At 40.3% G+C, this 24,150-nt stretch overlaps 1 protein-coding gene across 3 annotated transcripts in view; it reads left to right on the top strand.

Annotated features, from left to right (window-relative positions):
• The window catches only part of PLXNA4 (plexin A4), a 690,148-nt gene that overhangs the window by 401,038 nt on the left and 264,960 nt on the right, over positions 1 to 24,150 (top strand). For all 3 annotated transcript variants that reach the window (XM_056799707.1, XM_056799709.1, XM_056799708.1), the window contains one exon: positions 7,903 to 8,034. In XM_056799707.1, coding sequence (XP_056655685.1) covers positions 7,903 to 8,034 — 132 coding nt within the window. The remainder of the gene's footprint in view (positions 1 to 7,902; positions 8,035 to 24,150) is intronic.

Below are 24,150 nucleotides of genomic sequence, written 5' to 3'. Positions count from 1 at the left end.
TGCTTGTGACCAATGTATTACCCTTCCTTCATCTTTTATTATTGGAGGGTGGCAACCAGAGACTTTCAGAATATTTCAGTTCAATCCAGCAACAATATTAAGCTTTTCTTATGTTCCAGACACTGTGCTAGGCACTGGATATACCTAGTCAGGGAGAAAAATTTTTATAGTCTCTGCCCTAAAAGGAGCGCATATTCTATTGGAGTGACCAACATATAGAGGGAAACAGCAGAGTGCTCAATATGGAGCTGGAAGACTTAAATTCAAATCCTGCCTCTAGCACTCATTTTCCTCATCTAAATCATCTCTAATCAATCAATCAATAAAGTGTATTTGGTTCCAGGGCACAAGAGCTGTAAGGGCTAGGCAATGGGGGTTAAGTGACTTGACCAGGGTCGCATAACTAGAAAGTATCTGAGGTCAAACTTGAAACCAGGATCTCCCATTTCCAGTCTTGGCTCTCTAATGAGTCACCTAACTGGCTCTCCCCTACAGCTCTTAATCTTATGATATTGTATCTATAAGAAAATACATTCAACCATAAACAAAGAAATATAAATTGATTTCAAGAAGAAAAGTATACTATTAATAGCTAAAGTGGAAGACCAGTTGTGGGGTAAAGAGAGTCCCAAAAGCCATTATGTAAAAGATGGAACCTGAACTATGAATGAACAGAAATTAGGACCCTTTCTAGCTTTAGATCAATGAACTATGAGTCTCTGATGAGTGTTCTGTGAGGCTGAAGAGATGAGGAAGTGCACTCTAGGCATGGGGGACCATTTCCTTCTGAAGACTGTCCCCTGTTTCATGGACCTAGTCCTTTGAGGGATGACTGTCTTCAGAGAACAGTCAGTACTTCTTGGGCCCCTTTCCACAGTCATAACTCAAGAGCCCAGAGCCTGATGTAGTTTGGAGTTCTCCCACTCCGGATGAACTTAGCTACAAACTCCTTGTCCACCTTTTTGTTCTTCCTGGAACCATCACAGATCATCTGGCCTTTTATCCATTGACTTATCTTTCTGCTCCCCTGAATTGCTTAGTGCCACCTATGATGACCTTAAAGTTTTCACTGTACACTCTTTCCTTCAGAATATCATAAATATCCTAAATAAGGCACTCAGTGATACTTTAGGATCCACTTTTTGCACTTCTTTTTTGCACAGAGAATTCATATAGAATCACAGTGTCCCTGGTTCTTTTTACCTTTTCCTATCTTTAAGCCACATCCCAGAAAGGATGACATATTCTTCTATATTCCATGCTGACAGGTTGTTTGTTTGTTTTTTAATTTGGAACCTTGTCAAAGATCTTTTGAAAGTCTAAGTAGATCAAAGGCAAATAGTTGGTGCAGTAGCTAAAGCACAGGACCAAGAGTCCAAAAGATTTGAGTTCAAATCTAGCCTTCTATACTTACTGGCTGCATGACTCTGGGCATGGCATTTGACTTTTGTCTGCCTCAGTTTCCTCAGCTTTAAAATGGTGTAACAATAGAACCTATCATTTGTATCTCCAAGAAATAAAACAGAGGGGGAAAGACCTATTTATACAAAGATATTTATAGCTCTTTTTATTGTGGCAAAGAATTAGGTATTGTAGGGATTTCCATTAATTGGGGACTAGCTGAACAAATTGTGGTATATAATAAAGTTGGAATACTATTGTGCTATAAGGAAGGATGAACAGGATGTTTTCAAAAAAAGCTGGAAAGACCTCCATGGACTGATGCAGAGTGAAATAATAACAATGAGGAGAACATTGTACACAGTAAGAGCAATATTGTAAAATGATCAACTGCGAAAGACTTAGTACTCTCAGTCACACAGTTATCTAGGACAATTCTAAAGGACTTATGACAAAAAATGCCATCTCTGGATAAAGAACTATTGGAGTCAGAATGCAGATTAAAGCATACTATTTTGTTCCTTTAGTTTATTTGTGATTTTGTTTTGGGCATATGGCTTTATATGAATATTCTCTGATAACAATGACCAATATGGAATTAAGTATGGCTTCATAATACATGTATAACTCAGATCAAATTGCTTACCATCTCCAGGACAGGGGAGGGAAGGAAGGGAGGGAGACAACTTGGATCTTATAATTTTAGAAAATATATATTGATAATTGCTATTACATGCAATTGGGAAAAGAAAATATCAAAAAATTAAAATTAAGATTTGACACTAAAAAATAAAAAATAAGTAAAATTTTGACTACCATTAAAAAAGCAAGCAAACAAAAATAGCACCTTCCTTTCAGGGTTATTTTTTTTTTAATTTGGAAAGTTTACTTAATTAATTAATTTAGAATATTTTTACATGGTTATAAGATTCAAGTTCTTTCTCTCCCGTCCCTCACTCCCTCTCATAGCCACCACTCAGGATTATTGTAAGGAACAAATGAAAATAATATTTGTAAAGTACCCAACACAGGGCCTAGAATATAAGAAGTACTTAATGAAAATTTGTTACCTTCCTCCCTCCCTGCATTCCTTCTTTCCTTTTTTCTTCTTTCTTCCTTCCCCCTTCTCTTTCTTTCTCCCTTCCTCTCCTTTTTTCATTTCCTCTCTCCCTCCCCTCCCTTTCATTCCTTCCTTCCCTTCTTCCCTCCTTTCCTCCTTCTTTTCTCCCTTCTCCTAATTCTCTCATTTCCTTTCTTCTCCTCATTCTCTCCTTCCTTCCTCCCTTCCTCCCTTCTTCCCTTCCTCCCTTCTTCCCTTCCTCCCTTCCTCCCTCCCTCCCTTCCTCCCTTCCTCCCTCCCTCCCTTCCTTCCTCCCTCCCTCTCTTCCTCCCTTCCTCCCTCCCTCCCTTCCTCCCTCCCTTCCTTCCTCCCTTCCTCCCTTCCTCCCTCCCTCCCTTCCTCCCTCCCTTCCTTCCTCCCTTCCTCCCTTCCTCCCTCCCTCCCTTCCTCCCTCCCTTCCTTCCTCCCTCCCTTCTTCCCTCCCTCCCTCCCTCCCTCCCTCCCTTCCTTCCTTCCTTCCTTCCTTCCTCCCTCCCTCCCTCTCTCCCTCCCTCTCTCCCTTCCTCTCTCCCTTCCTCCCTTCCTCCCTTCGTTCCTTCCTTCCTTCCTTCCTCCCTCCCTCCCTCTCTCCCTCCCTCTCTCCCTTCCTCTCTCCCTTCCTCCCTTCCTCCCTTCGTTCCTTCCTTCCTTCCTCCCTTCCTTCCTTCCTTCCTTCCTTCCTTCCTTCCTTCCTTCCTTCCTTCCTTCCTTCCTTCCTTCCTTCCTTCCTTCCTTCTTGTAGTGCAGTGGTTAGAATGCTATGAGTCTGGAGAGAATAGTTCTAATCCTAGTTCCATTTTTGACTTACTGAGTATCCTTAGACAATGACAATTGTTCTGCGACTTGCTCTCTCTCTAAAGCTGGAATAACAGAACTCTCCTGCCAATGTCATAGAGTGGTGAGAAAGAACAAATGAGATCATCCAGGTGAGAGTGCTTTGAAATATACAAAGCATATGGAGTTATAATGGTTAGTTTATGCTAGCCAGTGGGCTGAGCACCTCTTATTCACATAGATATTATGAGATTAAAGGCATGATCTCCCTTCCTTGAGCCATGTTGTTCGCCACTCCCCTCTACCTAAAAGTCTATATTTGCCTGACATTGGTTATGTTGATCTCCTGGAGGGAGTGATGCAGCAATATGTGCCCAGGAGTCCCCTACCCTGAGGATACAATCTCAAATGCTCCTTTAGCTCCCAGGGAGATGTTATAACTCCATCTTCTCATGGCTATACCATCACTCGGCTGTCAGATGCCTCGTGTGAGCTTCCAGCTCCTATTTAAAATATCTTCTACTTTGGGAAAGTAGAAATTCTTCAAAGCTAAAGGATTACCGTGTAACATCTTAGGTTGTCTGAGACATTCCCCTGGACAAATAGGGAGAGTTTCACTTCACTTACTCAGATATCCAGCCTAGGCCTGAACTGCTCTATCATCATAAAATCACTTTTTCAAGGAGCTGAGCACAGCATCCCTCCTCCCCTGCCAACAATCTCAGACTCTCAAGTGGATACAAAGCCCACACAGACACAGATGCATCAAGGTTACCAACTCACCTATCCCACTCCCCTGTCTCAGTGGGCTAGTAGGGCTATACACGTCTCATTGGACCTCCACCTCCCATAGCCTCAGTCTTTCTCTTTCCTAAATGTTAGGGTCAGTGATAGCTCTTCCCCTACTGCTAAAACAGGATTGCCCAAAGGCAACAGGGTTTTCAATAGTCCATGTCCACTGACATTCTCCCTGAATGCTTTCTTATGTTGGAAATTGTGGCACAATTCCTAAAGAGCAGTAGCATCTGTTCCCTTCCCTTTCTTTGGCTCTGTTGGGTTTTCCTAGTGGCCATGCTCATGGAAAATGGCTTCTTCTCTAGTTCTAGAATCATATGTATAGGAAAGTGCTAAATATTTCCCTCTATGTATCCAAGTAAAGACTTGCCCAAGCCATGATATTTTCTGTGAAAATTTGGCCTATGAATGTCCATGCTTTTAAGGTGTCTATTCATTTTGAGTGGATTGACCCTCACCCCTAAGGAGGAGGGGAGCTGGGACCAGAAGCAATGTTTGGGCATGAAATCCAATTTACCTTAGGGATGACAGCAAGGGACATCTGATGGGACTTAGTTCCAGAAGAGTTCCCAGGAGAAGGAAGTTTTTGCCTGAAGGCCTGGGGCTGGTTGGAGGTAGGCCAGAACTCTCAATATCATTGTGATGTTGTGGCTCCAGGCCTCAAATCTGGGGATGCAGCCTGGCTGGGCCAGAGGCCAAGGCCATCAGTGCACGGTCAGACTTGGGTGGTAATCCCAATTGGTTTTGCACAAGCTCTAATTTTCATTCAGATTAAGAAAGGCCCTGGCCCGGATGGGTTCCTTGTGGAACAAGGAAGTATGTTAAGGAAGGAGGTCATCAGGAATTCTGATGGCAAGAGGGAGATTTGATCTAAGCTCAACATGCCTCTCTTCCTTTTATTCTTGGTTTATTTTTATGAAAACTGAGGAGAGCCAAGAAGAGAATTGTTCATGCGTAACTTCCCCACTGATGCTCATGGACTCTAGTCAGATACTTAAGGCAAGATAAGAGTGAGTCCCTGGAATTATATATACATATAAACAACATACCCCCATCTACCATGCTAATTGGTTCTAAGGAAACGATATAAAAAGAAACAACATTACGGGGCTATTAAATCCATTTATGAAATGCAAGAATATTATATGTCACAATAACCCCAGGCGCAGAATCCAGTATGGGACAATCTCTTTTCTTTCCTGCCTATTTGCCTATTAATGGGTGGAATGTCTTGGATGGTTTTTTGCAAGGATATAGGCTTAAACCCCAGCTCCTTTGTGATCTTGGGAATGTCATTTAACCTTTAGGGCCCTCAATTTGTTCAACATTAAAATGAAAAGGTTGGACTAGGTGACCTCCAGGACTCTTGATATCTTTAAATTAATGAGCCTGTGACCCTTTAAATGTCATAATTTCTAGTCAATTACATTTAGGGCACTTGATGATAAATATCCAAGTCAAGAGAGTTCTTTTTGGGAAAGGTTAGGTCCCATGTGGATAGAGGATAAGCATGGGAAGTCCACAGTTTACTTGAAATAATTCCAATCCAGAGAAACCCCAGCTGAGTTGGTTAGTTCTAAGTCTTCTCAAAGGTCTCCTACTTCTTTTAAACAGGGCTCCCCTTGGGGATATCTTGGAACTAATTCACTTTTCCCTCTTGTCCTCTGAACTTTGAAGACTAAGTCAAACCTAAAGTTCATTTTTTCTTCTCCATCGTTTCTGGGCTCTGAATTGAGTCCACCAGGATCCATTTAACATATTTTCCTCATCTGATCCCGGGACACCTGAACCCATGCTTAGATCTGTGTCATGTGGCCCTGGGATGCCAAAGAGTGGCTGGTCTATGCTGAATCATTTCAGTGATGGGACCTATGGAGGTGGGAGTTTTCCAAATTTGCAATTGAAATTGTTCTGGTAACAAAGCCAGTGGATAGCACTGACTCTAGATTTAAGGATGTCACATTGAATTTGTGACATTCTTCAGTAATCTGAATTTTTATCCAAAAAACAGGACTTTACTGATTGGGGGAGGGGTGACATGGTTAAAACTGCATGTGAGGAAAGACACAGTGATGATTGGAGGACAGTTTGGAGTGAGGAGAGGCTTAAGATAGGAAGATCAAATAGGTTGTTATCACATTAGTCCAGGAGAGAGGTGATGAGGGCCTGAACAAGGGTAGTGGCAGTTTGAATGGGGGTAATGCTCAGAAGATAGAAATGACAAGATTTGAGGACTGATTGATTGGATTAGTAGGGTGAGTGAGGAGGAGACATTAATGGCATGATGAGAAGGGTAATGGTACACTAAATCCCAACAGAGATGAGTAAGAAGAGTAGGTCTGAAAGGAGATTACATTTTATTTTGAACCTATTGAGTTTAAGATGCCTGCTAAATTATCCAAGAATCAGTGGGTCATGGGCACTACAACTGAGGGGAACTGACCAATTGATCAGATGAAGGTCTGGGAATCATCTGCTTGGAAATTGTCATGAAACCCCTGGGAGCTGATGAGGTCACCACATGAGGGTGAGAGAAAAGAGAGGCCAAGTCTCCTGGCAGAGCCTTGGAGTATATAATAAATCAGCCAAGGCTAATGAGGAGTGGTCCAACAAAGTAAGCCAAAAACTAAGAGAGTAGTGTCTGAAAAACCTAGAGAGAAGAAAGTAGCCAGAGAAAAGCATACAGGAAGATAGCATCATTGAAAGTGTCTGATATTGTAAAGAGGTCAAGAAGGATGTGACTAAGAAGTCACAATTAAATTTGGCAACTTTGGAGAGAACAGCTTGAGTGGAGTGTTGAAGGCAGTAGACAAGAAAAGAGTGATTTATAGCAGCACTGAGAGTAGACAGTTTTTTTCAGGGGGTTTGGCTGTAAAAGAGGGGAGAAGTAGTTAACAGAGACCCTTCCCTGTAATATTGCATGCTAGACACGGTGAGATCTTTTAAGATTGGGGAGGCAGGTAGACAAAAAGAGGAAACCAGCAGATAGGGAGAAACTGTCAATTAGACAATCTTCTGGGGGAAAACAGAAGGGAATAGAATACCTATAGCAAGCACCTGGAGAAAATCCAGATTGGTCAATTCTCTTCCTATATTTTTGGTCTTTTCCAACAGAAGGTCTTGATGGCGGTGAGGGAGTTATTCATGTCAGTTCTGTTCCTTCACATCACAATTCACTTTGAGTGTCAGTTGTTATATAGGGATAGAAATACTGTGCTTATAGTCAAAAGACTTGAATTTGAATTTATGTTTTGCTACTCACTAGTAACTGGGTAACCTGGAGCAAGTAATTTCTATTTATTTCTTTATTTGTAAATTAGGCATGACAATAACTGCACTGCCCACCTCGTGGGACTGCAAGGATGCAATGTGATCACAGAAGTCATGAAAACCAATACTTACATAGCCTTTTAGTCTTCCAAAGCATTTTCTGGATATTACCTCATTTATCCTTCATATTCACCCTTTGAGGTAAATGTTCAATCTTATTACCCTTATTTTAGAGATGAGAAAAATGAGGCTAGGAGAGATTGTCCAGACTCACATAGCTAGTAAAGCCTCTGAATTAATCCTAAAACCCAGGACTTCCTCACATCAAGTCCAATGATCTAATCATTTTGTCATATAAAGCACTATATAAATGGCAGATCTTATTACTATCATTACTTATTATTACTGCTAATAAAATCTGCTCACTTCCTTTGACCCTGCTATTTTTGGTCAGGCTGCCCTTGCAGGTGGATTTACAAACCAAACTCTTCACTGTTCCAAGCTATCTTACTTATTGGCTAAGCTGAGACATTATTTGACATATCTTGATTTTTTCTCTTCAGATCCGTGTGGATGGACCCCGGGGGAATGCCCAGCAATATGAAACAGTACAGGTGGTGGATCCTGGCCCGGTTCTCAGGGACATGGCCTTCTCCATGGACCATGAGCATCTCTACATCATGTCAGAAAGACAGGTAAGAAAACCAAAAGCCACTATTGATTGCACTGATTCTTCATAAGAAATTTGACTCTTCTGAGGTTCATTTGGAGCCTGTCTGTCTAAACTACTTTTGCTTTTGAATGGAGGTGGGGAAGGATAAGAAGTAAGCTTGTCTTCTGGTCAATGACAGTTCATGAAGGCCTGGTTAAAAACAAAGCTTATTAATATTTGGCTCTTTGCCCTATGGTTTGAATTCTTTAGCTTAGGGATAAGTGAGGTAGGAGGGAGAGGAATAATTCAGTGCTGGATAATAGTTATCTGATTGGCAAGTCTAGAAATTACACTTTAATTTAAAAATGATGGTGAAGTCACTTCATTACAGAAATGGGGGACTCTAGGTATATAATATTACATAGAATACAAAATATCAGTGTTTCTAGTTTTGTGAATTTCTTTTTTCCCATTTATTTTTAAGCACTTTGTTACAATGGATCAACTTCACTAAACTGTAGAGGAAGGCTTCCTGGATAAGGGGATAGGGAGACGAGGGAGGCAAAAAACAAAAGGAATCAAAAAGAATAATGATATAAATCTGGGTCTTAGAAATCAGTTGAAAGTAAAAACTTAGGGACTTAGGATGTGGAATGTTGTGTATTTGATCTCTGTTGATTTGCTTAACGTTTTTTCTTGATTATAAGTGAGGCTTCTGTGGGAGCAAGAGTCATAAGGAAATGAAAACACATGGTATCAATAAAAAGAATTAATCAATAAGGCAAATCAATAAAAGTAAAATTGATAAAAGGTGGTATACCAATAAAATATATCAATAAAAGAACAAATAAAATAATAACATTGAAAGTTCAGTCAGTTCCTCTTCTCCTCTAAATCTACATTTCAAGGAAAGTAAAGACCTTGCTTAGAGGTATGCTGATAAATGTTTAACAACCAGATCTCCAAAAAATATACACATATAGTCGACAGACTTTTAAGTTTAATTATTGACATTTCCTTGATCACTTTCTTAAGTCTAGATAACCACCCCAACAAAAAAAAAACAACAACAAATTTTGATGCATGTTGGCTGATTTCTCAGGCATAAATGCGTTCACTGAAAATTAGAGTGTTTGAACTGACTCTGACATGCCCCTGCCTGCAATATTATACCCTAATCCTTTGGCTCCCAGGATTGATTCTCTAGTATTCTATAAACCCCTCTATTGCTACCAAGACCATTTCCTAGAACACAGGATGACCTGGGGTGGTGAGATGGTAAGCAACGAGGAGCCCATTGAAGAGAGTATCTGGAAGACTGGGTCAGTTCACATGACACCATGTAGGCAGGTCTCCCGCAGCTTTTTTAATTGGTCAGCTGCTCTAGGAGAGAGATCTTTTGCTCTCCACCAAGCAAGTACCATGATGCTAAACGTAGAGCAGCTGTGGTCATGCACTGTGAAGTCACCAGAAAGGAATGCTTGACAGGCTCTGTGTCTTCAAGTTGTACCAACACCTAGAACTCAACTGAATTCTTGAATAAATTATGTGAGTAGCCCTGAGTTGAGGCTTATTCAAAAATGAAAGTTGGCCTCAGAAAAAAACCTGTTTGTCCAAGCACTGATGGACTCAGTGCTAGAATGGGAAAAGGATAGCTATTGCAAGACAGAGCAAAATTGACTGCCTTTTCTCCCTCTGCCCTGCCTGCTTAGAATACCTGGTTAAGAATAAAAAGGGCTGAGGCCACCATTATTCCTCTGCTCCCAGCCTGGTGTAGACAAAAATGTTTCCATCCTGGCTCTGAGACTTCCTACCTATGTAACCTTGAACACATCACTTAACTTTTGTAGATTATACATTTAGAGCTTTGGGAAGGAGCCTTGGGGGCCATCAAGTAAACCCCTTTATCTTACAGGTGAAGAAACTGAGGCAAAAAGGAAATAATGAGTTCCTCATGGTCATATGGCTAAAAAGTGGCTCTATGGACCATGCCATTGTCTTCTCCTCTATGAAATGTTCACTTCTCTTGGTTTAGGTGACCCCCAAGGTTCTTTCCAGCTCTAAGCTGTAGAATTCTGTTAATGTGGTAGTGTAGAAAGAAGTACTTTCTCTATCTTCTCTAATAACTAGCTATGTGACCTTGGGCAAAGGTAGGTCTCTTCTCTGGACCTCAGCCCCTTCATCTGTAAAATGAGTGGGTTGGACATGATGATCTCCAAGGTCCATTTTCAGACCTGTGACTGAGTTCAAAGCCATGTGTCTTCCCAGAGCACTGTCTCTCCAGTCCATGAATATTTATACATGGACACCAGAGAGTGTCTGTGGCAGCAGCAGCAGAAGCAAGGGGGCAACTCCTCCCCTCTCATTCATCTTCATTAGAGAGGCTGAGAGCCTGAACTCCCTGACAGAGTCCGAATTGTTCCAGCCTGGTTGCCCCTCTCCACAGTGGGGGAGATGAATACCACATTATGCCACCCACAAGGCTTGTGCATTATGCCTGGGAAGTTGATGCTAGCCCCACCCTCCCGGGAATCTCAGATGACATCTTCAGTTGGTGTGGGGCTCCCCAGACCCCCAGCTTCAAGTCACACTGAGACCCATTGTGGCCACCCAGCTGAGGTCCTTGCGCCTTGGGTGTGACCTGAAGCCCGGGTCTAGAGGGTAGATTTCTGCTGTGGGAACCAGGGGCTCCTGAGATCTAGTCTTCAGCCTGGCATATGTCCTTGAGTAACAGTTTCCTGCCCTCTAGCTGGGCGAGATGCTGTCTATCCTCTGCCCACCTCTGAAGAATGTGCATGCAATTGATGAGAGCAGATCTTTTTTGTTATGAATTCACTTGGGAAGAATACAGATGACTGATGATTTCAGGTTCCTTTAAAGTCTGCCCTGTGGGCTCATCTGAACTGGGGAATGGGAATGGGATTCTTTAAGGGGCTCTTTAGGATGGCAGCTGCTGATCTTTATGAAGACCTGACATCATTTTCTCACAAGAGAGGCTCAGCAGTCTCAGCATGGTCCATTCTTTTTTTTCAAGGTCAGTTACAATTGTCAGTGTGAGTATGCTCACTCTTCAGGGAGTCCACTCTGACTTCCATTGTGACTTTGTCCATATCTCTTTTGGTGCCTCTTCCCCCCCCCCACCCACCCAGCTGACCATTAATGGAAACTAGAGGGTAGGCAGAACATCCAGAGCTCAAGATCTGGTCTAGTCAAGATGCCCTCAAGAATAATAGGATTTAGGAAGCATAACTAAGAAAAAGGAAGGAGGGCAAAGCATTGGAGTCTCACTCATGTGAACATTCCAGAGACATGCCAAGAAATACAGATCAAGAAATGCCATTGAATTTAGTAGGCTAGGTTCAAGGAACCATGAGTTCTACAATGACATCAGAGGCAAGGCTATAGAGCAGGAGCAATGCATAAGAGAATCATTCCACTAAAGATTGTGAGACCCTTCTTCGTGAATCCTGGCCCAACGAGCCAGTTGGTATTGGCCATAACTTCCTCTTCCTGTAGTAACTTTAGTTCATTAAAAGATCAAGGACTAACTAAAGTAGAACTTGGCATTCACTGAGATAACTGAGGCAAGAAGGAATTTTTGTCTCAGTCGTAATGCAAAGAATATGGATAAAATCTAAAGGAGAAATATCTAATGGTAAGATTTCTTTAGAGAGCAGAAAGGGAGGCAGAGAATGATGGACCATTCCGTATCTTGCTCTGAGATAATACCAATGACAAAAGCTCACAACTAAAGAGCATTTAAAACTTAAAGAGTGTTTTCTGAGGGGAAAAAATGCCCCATGTGATCAGAATAGTTCATAGCATTGTGTTTACAAGACTTAATAGTTTCTATTTTTACAGAGAAAGAAACTGCAGCCAACATAAGTGAAGCAGATAGACCTTGGTAACCCATATCTCCTACTCTTTGATGATTTAGGTATAGTTATTGAAGACAAGATGATGAAAAAAGAATCTTTCAGTCCTGAAAGTAAAACAATATAGGATCAAGTCAAAGAGAGGGGAGAACTCTGCTTCTGTTTCCCAAGTGAGAAGAGGAATTATTTGAAACTCAGTTAAGGAAGGACCCAGTAGGGACAGCTAGGTGTCCTACTAGACAGAACTTAGAACTTGGAATCTAGAAGACAAGAGTTCAAATCCTGTTTAGAAATTTACTAGCTGTGAAATCCTGGGCAAATCATGTAATGTCTTTCAGCCTCAGTTTACTCTTATGTAAAATGAAGGGATGTTAGACTTGATGGCCTCTAAAGCCCCTTCCTCCCCTAAATTTAGGATTCCAGAAGGTCATAGCCACACACATGCACACATGCACATACCTATACCTCCCACAGACACTACCATTCCTTAGACATCTCACCCCTTAAATTCTCCACCCTGGCCTTCACCATCCAATGACTTGGCCTCCAGGCAAAGCTTGGATCTCCTAGATGGATTTTTGGCTGCTGGTACCTGAGAAGTTAAATTGAGATAGCAGGTGCTGAGACAAAGATTATTTTGGGAGAGTCAGCAACTCAGCAAACTATGGTTTGTTGCCTCTGGGGCCAGGAAACTTTCCTCCTGACTGGCTGACTAGCCTAGGAAGGTCAGGGCTGCTGGTTCTCTTCATCCCCCTTCCAACAAACTGGAGCTAGTTTCTCCTGATTACGTCTGACCTCTGCTGAAAGCCACTGCACTGCCTGACCAGTGACTGCTCTCTGTAAAGTCACAGGTTTATGGAGAAGACCTTGGTAACTAGGTGAAATGTTTTAGACTTCTTCTTATGCTTTAGGCCAATGGAATCTGGGCTCAGAAGGCCTTCCATAATGGGACACAGCAAATGTTCTCCCACAATTATTTCCTTTTCATTTGATCAGAGTGTTTCATGGCAACTCAGACTCCCAAGTTCTAAAAGCGGGAAGATGCCAATCCTGATTACAGGACTTGTGGATTGGATGTAGGATAATGATTGTAGGGAGCAAGGAGAAAGAATGACATTACCCAAATGAGTCAGGAATCTAGGTGTGTCCCATGCATACATTGGAAGAAGTATCCCTCTTCAAGGATACTACTGTGCTTCAGGCAGCTGGCATGACTTTTTGTCAACCTGCTTTCAGTTCAATTTCATAAGCATTTATTAAGCACCTCTTGTATGCAGGACACTACCAAGTATAGGAGGTCCAAAGAAAAGGGGAAATAGTCCTGGCTTCAAGGCATTTACTTTTAGTACCTCTCAGTGACCAAGTTGAAGATCAAGAGGGGTAAGGCACTTCAAAGGGCATTTCACAGATGAGGAAAAGGAATCTCTGGGAATAACAATTACAAGTACATCGAGAATGCTAAGGTTTTTGAAGAGCTCTTCCTAATGTTATTTCTCTGATAAAAAATCATTACTGATACCTTTGTTGCCTATAAGATAATAATGATAGTGATGATGACATTAATGATAATTGTGATAGGAGCTGACATTTATATAGCTCCCACTATATATTCAAGGCATGGGGGTAAGCATTTTACAAATAGTAATTCATTTGGTCCTCCCAAGATTCTCAGAGGTATGTATTATTATTATTGTCCCCAGTTTACAGATGAGGAACCTGACACAGATAGTTAAATGACTTGCCGAGAGTCTTATAGTTAGTAAGTGTCTAAGGGAGGTTTCATATTCAGTTCAAATTTGTTCATACTCAGGCATGTGGCCAGCTTCAGAGCCTAGACTTGAATCCAGGTCCTCTGATTCCAGAATTGTTTTTTTTTTAAATTTTAGCACATTGCTTCCAGTTTGTTAATCATAAAAATAACAATAATAACGGCATTTATAAGATTTGAAAAACACTTACACATGCTATCCTGTTTTATCCTCCCAACAACCCGGATAGATAGCTGGGATTATTATCCCCATTTTACAAGTGAAGAAACTGAGACAAAACAGATTAAGTGACTTGCCCAGGGTCATTCAAGTGTATGGGGCTGAATTTGAACTCACCAGACAAGGTCCTAGTATGTGCTAGGCACTATGTCAAAGGACAAGGGCAAAACAATCCTGTCCTTCAAGGAACTTCAATGGGCATAGTAGTTCTGGTAAATGTTTAACATCCAGCTCTTAAAAAAGAAATCCGTGTTCTACACTGATGCACTTTTAAGTTTAATTGACATTATTCATATTTTTACACTTAATTCCAGACAATCAACAAAATAATAAATCAAATACTGATTTATAGCTTTTACCTAGTTTTGAGATGTAAATGGACATGTTAGAAACTTAACAATCAATTCCAGCCAATTAGAGTTGGCTCTGGCATACCATGGGGGAAAACAAGTTGGATATCTATAAGAAGACATAAAATAGATATGAGACAAGGTACATACAAGGCAAGTTTGGAAGTGGAGGGGCATTACTGGTTACAGAGATTAACAAAGACTTCACGTAGAAGATGGAACTTGAACCAGGCATTCATTGAAAGGAGGTAGGCAGTCTAACAACCACACGAAGGAGACAATCAAGGTAATTTGAGTAAGGAAGAAGTATTAAAAATTTGGGCAGGGGTTCTTAACCTGGGGTCCCCAGAGTCCCAAGGTATCTATAGATAATATATAACTAATATAATATGAAATGATATGATATGATAGATGATACATATATATATATATATATATAGTAAGGGGTTTGGTGAGCTTAGACTGGGGGTTGGAGAAGATTATACCTTTTATACAAATTTTGAAATTAAAAAAAAGGTTCAAAGAAGGGGTCCATAGGCTTCACCAGACTACCCAAAGGGTATATACCCCACACAAAAGATGAAGAACTCTACCTAACTCCTTGACAGAGCTAGGGCATCCACAAGGGTTGGCACAATGCATATATTTTCAGATTTTTTTCAATATACTACCTAGTTAGGATGATTTATTCCTTTTTTTGTCTTCAAAAATACTCCTTGTTATATGAAATGGGAAGGTGAGGGATAATAGGGAGGAGTTATGATGATATAAAATATATATTCATAAAATTTATTTTAAAACTAAGAGTCACTAGCATAGAGGGATCAGGAAACTTTAATGCAGAAGGTAACAAGAGCTGATTTTGATGGAAAGCATTCATTGTGTGTCTGTGTGTGTGTGTGTTGCTAGCCATAGGTGTTGCTTTGTTTCTTTGTGCCAGTATAAAGCATACATCTCTTTTTAAAAAATTGAAATCCTGCCTCTTAATTTCTGGATATGCATCTTCTCTTCCTTTTTCTATGCGTCCATGTCTTTGTCAGCCTCTCTACTTTGTATGGGTACATGTATGTGGGCATTTGCTAAAACTCCCCAGACCCCAAGGGGATTTCATTACACACTGAAACTCCTCTGATGAAACCTTGCCAAACAGAGAGCAAGGAAGAAAGGGAGGAAAGTGGCATTGGAAGAGATAAAGGAGAAGATGGGGTTGGGGGTGATAGCGGTCCCACTGGTACCTCAGAATGCCATCTCATCATAGGAAAAGCAGGATTCACATATCTAAGCCAAACCTGCTCCTATTTGTGATCCCCCAACAAGTACTAGGGTGAATCACCCCATTGGAAAAGTCCACACGCCCATCTCCCCTTGACTGAAGAACAGATCTTCAAATGCATGCTTCTGCTTCTAAGATATGTTTCCCTCTTTGAGCTGAGACTGGCGTGGGTGCTGCCTCCATCATTTCCCATTCTTTCTTTTTTCTTACTCTCACAGAGAGTAATTGCTTTCCTCACAGACATAGGTATTTTTAGGACACAACTATTTTAAAAAAAGGTACAGCTTGTCTCTTGGCACCAAGGGCAGAAGCCAGTGGGTAGCTACTCCTTAGTCCTAACTGTTTACTATGGAGACAGAGGCTTCTGGGAGCTGTGGGATTTGGGTTTGGAGTTGGGCCAGCTTAGGCTCATGAGGAAGTAAGAAGAGATAGAACTGACTGGTTAATCAGATTTGGATACAGGAGAACCAAGATTAAATTCTGGTTCTGATATGTGTCTGTGATCAAGTCACTTAAATTCTCTAAACTAGAGATCAGTTTCTGCATCTGTAAAATTGTAAATTTTAAGCTGGAAGAGAATATAGAGGCTACCTAGACTAGCCATTCTGAAAGAGGTCAATCAGCCTCTTTACACTATTAATAATTATTAATTCCTCCCCCTCAAAGAGGGAGATTCAAACCGAATATCATCCTACTCCAAATGCACTGCTCTTTCACTGTAGTGACACCTGAACTGCCTGTCTTAAAAGGGCTATGAGAAAAGTGCTTTATAACTGGTAAAACATGCTTTTCAGTTGTTAGTCATTTTTAAGTGTCATCCAACTTTTCATGATTCCATTTGATGTTTTCTTGGCAAAAATACCAGAGTAGTTTGACATTTTCTTCTCTAGCTCATTTTACCAATAAAGAAATTGAGGCAAACAGGATTAAGTGTCTTGCCCAGAGTTCCATAGAGGCTAGATTTGAACCTAGGTCTTCTAGGCCCAGAACTCTATCCACTGAGCTACCTAGCTGCCCCTTAAAGCATGTTATAAATGTGAGTTAGTAGTAGTAGTAGCAGTACGACTATTACCATTAATATTCTTATGATATGCAGTCAGATGCACAACATATAGAAATTGTCCATCTGTGCTTTTATATGTGTATGTACGTGTATACCCTGTGTAAATGGATGTGTTGGGCCCAGAATTGAGCAGAAGGAGCATGGTTTGCTTTCAGAAAATTTCAAGGGCCATATCTTAATTAATTATTTTTAAACCAATACATTCCATCTTAGAAGCAATAATGTATATTATTTCCAAGGCAGAAGAGTGGTAAGGGCTAGATGATGGGGGTCCCTTGTCCAGGGACACACAGCTAGGAAATGTCTGAGTCCAGACTGGAACCCAAGACCTCTGTTCTCTAGGTCTGGCTCTCAATCCATTGAGTCACCTAGCTGCCCTGCATATGTTTAATACTAACATTTTTATGCCATTGTAATTACATAACAGGGATATTACAGCCTTTAGGAAATAAAAAATGAGCACTACCCTGAGGTCAGTGCCAAAGTACTTGGTGGGTATGACCAGGTTACTATGTTTAATAAATAAGGAATTTCAAAGGTAAGCCGGAGTTCTGAATATAATGAGAGAAATATATGATTTGAAGATTTCCAAAGGGCGAAAATGAGGAATAATAATGCAGAGCCAAGGTGATTCACTGTGTCTTTGCAGTGGTAGGAGAAAATAAGGAAGTCACCCAGAGAACACTGGTCAGACCCTTTGTAGTGAATATATAGGAGGTCTAGAATGGGCAAGTATAAATGGGTTTTATTCTTTGAAGGGAATATGCCAATCAAGAAAATCACAGATACATTTAAGTATTAATAGTATTAAATTGAAAGGTTCTATAGCCACAGAACTGATTAAGAACCCCATTAAAATATGAAAGAGTCATTTTAGGGACATATTTTCCACTGAACCTGAGTCATAGATTCATCAAAAAGTCTTCTTTATGCTAGAAAGATGTGACCAGTTATTTTTCTATCATCTGCTCTTGTAGCCACCTTCCTGAGACAGCCAACTGACCAGCAAGTTCACAAATGCAGTAAAAGAAAAATGTACAGGTAGTTTAGACTACTACAGCTTAATTACACCATTATGTACCAGATTATTCTCTCTCTGTCTCTCTGTCTCTCTCCCTTGTCTCTGTTTCCTTGTCCCGTTTTCCCAATAAACCCCTTACCTGAGAAAGAAAAGAGTACCTTTATAATCATTCAGGGGGGAAGGAAGCAGCCAAAGGCTTCAAGAAGAAACTGGGAGGTGGAGGGAGGCAGGAAGGAGAGGGTGAAAGAGGGAGTGAGGGAGGGAGGAAGAGGGTAGGAAAGATATATTGATCAATTAGCCATCAATAGGGATTATAGGCAAAACCCAGAGCATTTCCCTATGGCAGCATCTCTCTCTGTATCTCTGAAGTAATGCCTCTATCTCCACCATTGTAACTAAGCAGTCTCAGGTTCCTCATAGCAGCAGCTCTCTCTAGTCACAAGCCAGAGTACATCAGTTACAACAAGAAATAGTGTCACACAGATTATCCTTTCTATTACACTTCCCTCCCTCCCTCTCTCCTTTTTCCTCTCCCTCCTCACCTAAAGGCATAGCAACAGTACGCTTTTGTGAGCTTATTTCATATACCAGCAAATTCTAACATTGCTTTCTCTCCTTAAATACCCTGGCTAAAGTTAGCTGCAGTCAGGTTGAAAATACCAGCATTCTCACTCTGGGAAATGACCCCACTTACCCCCTTCTTTCCTGGAAGGACTAACTGCACTGCTTTCCCTGCTGTGCTAACAAAAGGGCAGAATAGAAGTCTGTATTATGCTCCAGAGAAGACTTACATTGCATTGGGATCCAGCATCCCTACATTAAGTGTTTATTTGGGTAATTGACATTCTTTATTTCCATGTCTTTTGGACAAATTGCTACTTTCTGGGCTTCTCAGCATCCTGCATATTGATAAAACATGGATGTCAGTGATGTTCTGAGAGTGAGTGATATGAAATGAGCCTAAAGTTCTCAGAGTTCCCTGGAGACCAGTTTTATATAAAAAAACTGCTGTAGTAATAGTTTCTGCCACTAAAGGTGTCTGACTCCAATAAATGAATCCCAGAAAGTGCTTCTTATTCTCAGCCAGTCACTGGGTCCCCAGACACCCCTCCCAGTGTGATGTATGTTTGATGGTGACATAGCTGACTCTCCATCACACTTATCTGCCCCCAAAGGGGACTGAGCTGTTGGTTCCAGTTTGCATTGGGATGGCTGACACCATGACAACCCCATTTGGACGGTTGCTTCTGGCACTTCATCTGGGCTGTCTCTGATCGCTCTTGGGAAAGCAGAACCATAAGTGAAAGGTCTTGGGCAATGAGTGACAGAAAGCAGAGCCACCTAAGGCGTTCAAACAAAGACAAAAGCCTACCTGATTCCATTCAGGTGATAGTAGAAGAAGAGGTCATTGCATTTGTCCAGAGCTGATCTCTAAGATTCTAACATGTAATTATTAGCATGCTCTGTCATGTTTTTTCTCAGTGAGGAAGAAGAGATCTTTTTATGATTGCAGGGCCCAATATGGGTATCAGAAGGAAGAAATCCCTTCTTTATTATCCCTTAGTCTATGGATGTGTGATAACTGGTTCATTCATAGTCACAGAATGTTAAAGATGAAAGAGATAACACAGATCATCTTGTCTAACCTCTTTACTTCCCAAGGTAAGGTAAACAGAGGCCAAGAAAGATGAAATAACTTATCTAAAGTCCTACTCCTACTTAGTGGTACATTCCATTACTTAGTATAATGTCTTAAACAGATGGCAATAGGGTAAGAACTTGGAATTTCATCTGCGTGGGAAAATCTGCCACATATAGAGATTAACCTACTTCATAACTGAACCTCAGATAGATTTGCCCATCATCATTTAGGTAATGTATCACATTTGAAATTTTAACTTAGGACTGACTCCAAATTCAAAACTTAATCATTATGCCATATTTACTGTTGGTCTTTCATGTAGCAGGTACTTAATAGTTCTTGAATACAATTGAATCTAAGACTAGAATTCTCAGTCTAGAGCTCTATCTACTTTTCATGCTGTTGGTTGAGTCTAGAGTGTGGAATACCTGACTTCAAATCTAGTCTTAGATATTTATGAACTGAGTGATCTTGGAAAAGTCATTTAACTAACCTCTTTTTGTCCCAGTCACCTCAATTTTAAGAAGGGGATAACAGGACTGATTTCCCAGGGTTGTTGTGAGAATCAAATAAGATAATATTTGTAAAGTGCTTAGCACAGTGCCTGGCACACAGTAAATCCTTAATAAATGCTTATTCCCTTACTCTTTCCCTTCACAAGCTTTTCTAAATGAGGAGTTAATAACAATTTATAAGCAGCACATAATCTCATAATCTTATATGTTGGATATGAAGGAATTGGAAGGAAAGTTGAAAACAGAACCAGGGAGCTGGAACAGCTTCTGTCTAGTTAGTATAGAGTGTGAAAGCTGGAACTGGAAGTAAGAAGCTAGGTCTTCTGACTCCCAGAGTTCTGCAACCAATCTTGACTTTCCTTGTATGCCATAGCCAAAGGGATTGTCCATGGTGCTAGCCATGTCAAAGACTGTTCAGAACATCTATAGTTACTTAGAGCAGGAAAGAGAGCCCCAGATTAGAAGTTGGAATGGCTTTAGAGGAAGAAGGATTTAGCTTTTGCTGTTTGACCTCAGGAGTCTGAACTAGAAACAATTGATAGAACTTGCAGAGTAAGACTTCATCAAAATATAACTAAAGAGCCCTTAAAAATTCAATCTGCCCAAAAGTTGAATTGTAGCTAATGAGTTCCTTGCCCTTGAGGTCTTTGAGTTCTGGCCAAATGACCATTTGTCTTTTCACATGACCAGCCTTTAATTCCTTGAAGGCAGATAGACCCTCTAGGTCTTCTCTTCTCCAGGCTAAATACCCCCGTTCCTTCAATTGCTCCTTAGATGGCATGGTTCTGGGTCTCTCCAACCTGCTCTATCTCTTCTAATTGCTTTTATTCTTTTATTCCCATTCTTCATGGCAGGACTGGTCTTCCAGATAAGAGGAGTGGTCATAGGTTGGCCTACGTGGGTGAATGGAAGGGTGTCAAAGAAGACTCATATACTTCCAGACATCTCCTTCACTCATGTTTGAAAAATCTATCATTACAGATACATTCCTTTGAGGGAAGGATTGCTCTCTTCCATTAGGCCTATTATAAAGTGAGGAGAGTGGATAATATGTTAAGGCAACAATAGCTTTTCATATATTTTCAGCTTTATTAAGCGTCTTAGGGATCATCAAATCCAAGAATAACTTAGACATAATGTGAAAGTCATGGCGCTTTATAAGGTAGAGGGTCATTGATAAGAAGAAAGACAGAGATACAGGAAGCAGAGAGCTACCAAAGGTAAACTTGACCCACTTTTCAAGACTTCTTATATACCGATCAGCATCATTTTCCATAAGAAAAGTCTGGCCTTCAGGTCATCCTTGCTATATTTTGCTTTCAGAATGAGTCCTATTCAAGGAGACCTCCTGGTTCTTTTTGAAGGAAATTCTAGGAAGTGAGAAGATTTGGTTTTTGTTTTTTTCTTTTTTATTTATGTCAAAAGGCTGATGGAACCAAGTATGGGCTCAGCTTTTGATAAAGTATCTTATACTCTTCTTGAGGAGAAGATACATGTCAGATACAGAATTGGTGAATGGATTCAAAGGGAAGCTATTAATGGGTGCAATGTTAATATGACTGGGCATATCTGCTGGAGCAAATACCCCAGGGATCTGTGCTTGACAAAAAACTGTTTAACATTTTTGTCAGTAATTTGGCCAATGACATAGAAGATATGCTCACTAAATTTGAGGCTGACATAAGATTGGGAAGGAAAGATAACAGAGGATGAAAGGGTCAAGGGACCAAAAAAAGATCTTGATGGGTTAGAGTAGCAATTCTTAAAGATTTTTTGGTCTCAGGACCCCAATATATTTTTAAAAAATTAATAAAGAAGGGCAGCTAGGTGACTCGTTGGTTAGACTTCCAAGATGTGTGACCCTGGGTAAGTCACTTAATCCCCATTGCCTGACTCAATACTTAGTATCAATTCTAAGACAGAAAGAAAGGGTTTAAAAAATTATTGGAGACTTCAAAGAGCTTTTGTTTATATGAGTATTTACCATGCTAGAAATTTAAATGGACAAAAAATAATTATTAATTCATTTTAAAATAATAATAAGCCATTATGTTAGCATAATTTAAAAAATAAAAATAGCTACATTTTCCAAAAAATGTAAAAATTAACCATTATACATATATATGACTAGCTTAATAAAAAAAACAGCTAGGTTTTCATATCTACTTCTTCACTCAATCTGTTGTGATGTGTTGTTCTGACTGAAGTCTATGAAGAAAATTCACCGTCACAGAGACATTTAGCTAGAAAAGGGAAGAGTATTTTAACAGACAAATAATATATTAATATTATTCTAAAAATGGTTTTGATCTTGTGGACCCCTTGAAAAGGTCTTGGAGACCTCCAGAGGTTTGCAGAACAAGCTTTGAGAACCACTTAGCCAGAGTAAGGGGATGAATATAATATGATAAAATTCAATAAAGATAAATGTAAAGGTTTTTGTACTTGCGTACTAAAAATTAATAACTCCACAAATATGACATGGGGAGGCCATTATTTTGAAAATGATTCTGGGTTTTTAGTGGATTGCAAACTCCACATAAGGTAGTGATTAAAAAAAAAAGATGATGCCAAACTTAAAGAAATTAAAAGGGACATACCTTCTAGGAACTGGAAGGAGATGATCCTATACTTCACTGTTGTTAAACTTCATCTAGAATATTGTGTTCATTTTTTAATTATTTGTTATTTTTAAACCCTTACCTTCTGTCTTAGAGTCAATACTATGTATTGGTTCCAAGGCTGAAGAGTGGTAAGGGCTAGGCAATGGGGTTAAGTGACTTGCCCAGGGTCTCACAGCTAGGAAGTATCTGAGACCAGATTTGAACCAGGGACTCCCATCTCTAGGCTTGGCTCTCAATCCACTAAGCCACTCAGCTACCTCTTAGAATATTGTGTTCAGTTCTGCGCACTATGATTTAAGAAGGAAATTAATAAGCTGGAGAGCATCTTGAGGACTACATCAGAATAATGAAGGGCCATGAGACTATTCCTAAAGATTAACTGAAAGAAAGGAGCATGTTCAACCTGAATAAAAGACTAGGAGAGGGGTACATGAAAGTTGTGTGTTTAAGTCTTAAAATGGCTGTTACGTGAAGGAGGAATTAGACTGGTTCTGTTTGTTCACAAAAAGGCCAAACAAGGAACAATAGGTAAAAGTTGCAAAGAAACAAATTTAGGTTGGATGTCAGCAAATACTTGCTACTCCATTAGAGCTGACCAAAATTGGAAGGAATTTCCTTAAGAGGTGATGGGGTTGCCCCTATTTTAAGGTCTTTAGGCAGAGGCTGCTATATTATAGCAGAGACTCTTTAGGATAAAGATTGTAGTTGATGACCACTTGGGGTCTTTTCCAGCTTTGAAATTTTATAATTCTGTGAAATCTCTTCCCACCCTCCACCTGCCTTGCTAAAAGTCCAAGAGAGAACTGTCAGTCCCGAGCAATAACCTCAATAAGAGAAGAAAGAACAAGATCAGAAATTAACCCTCTTTTTAAGCCTACTGATTATGCAACTCTTAATAATCAGTCATTTCCCCCCACAATGTCTCCAAATACCTACCCCCAACAGAGGGATTAAGGGAGCAAACAAGAGTCTCTGTACCAAAAATGATTCAAGAGGATGCCTTGCTTAATGACCCCATTACATTAAAATCTTGAATTCACCTCTTTCTAATTGTATGACCTCGGGTGATTCATTTTACCTATCCAGGAGTCAGTTTCCTTTTATGTAAAATGAGGTTTAATGACATTATGTCTAAGAACCCCTTTACCTCCAAATATATAATCTTAAGGGTCTATTATCATTCTCTTGGAAGTGACTTTTAATTCCTCTGAGTTAAGTTAGATCAACCATTTGATGTTGCAGTTGTGGAACCCTAGAGCCATGGAGAAGCCCATGGAGAGAGCAATACAAGCCACTGATTTCCTTATCTTTTGTCCCCACTGCTCCCTGCAACTCACCTCTCCACTTCATACCCTTTCATGTCATGAACCAAAGTGCTTCAATGGGAAAAAGGAGTAAAACTAATATAAGGAGGGAGGAGGAGAGCAATAGATGTGTAGAAGAGAAAAAGAAAAGAAATCCAAAAGAAATCAGCCAATCATTAGAAGAGAAGCTTTGGCAGCTCTCTAATCCTGAACTCCATTAAGCATCTGTCTTTTGGGATTGCTCTGACAGTCATATCTCCTTCTTTCCACTTGTTGGCAAAGACCTGATAGTCTGGGGGTCAGTTTAAAGTGCCATTTTAAAGCAAACCACCTGTAATATTCCACTTAGCTCCAGATGAAGAAACTCTAGAGTATAGGAAGAGAGGGGTCCCAGGCAATCACTGCTAATATTCTTCTTTCTCTCTGTTCCTCTGTTTTCTTTTTTTTTTTCTGTTCCCTTCTGGGACCATTTTTCTTCCTTCCTTTTTTCTTTCCTTTCTCTAT

Source organism: Monodelphis domestica, chromosome 5 (assembly GCF_027887165.1).
Source record: "Monodelphis domestica isolate mMonDom1 chromosome 5, mMonDom1.pri, whole genome shotgun sequence".
In the NCBI taxonomy this organism is placed as follows: Eukaryota; Metazoa; Chordata; class Mammalia; order Didelphimorphia; family Didelphidae; genus Monodelphis; species Monodelphis domestica.
This window is presented reverse-complemented; position numbering and strand designations above follow the sequence as displayed.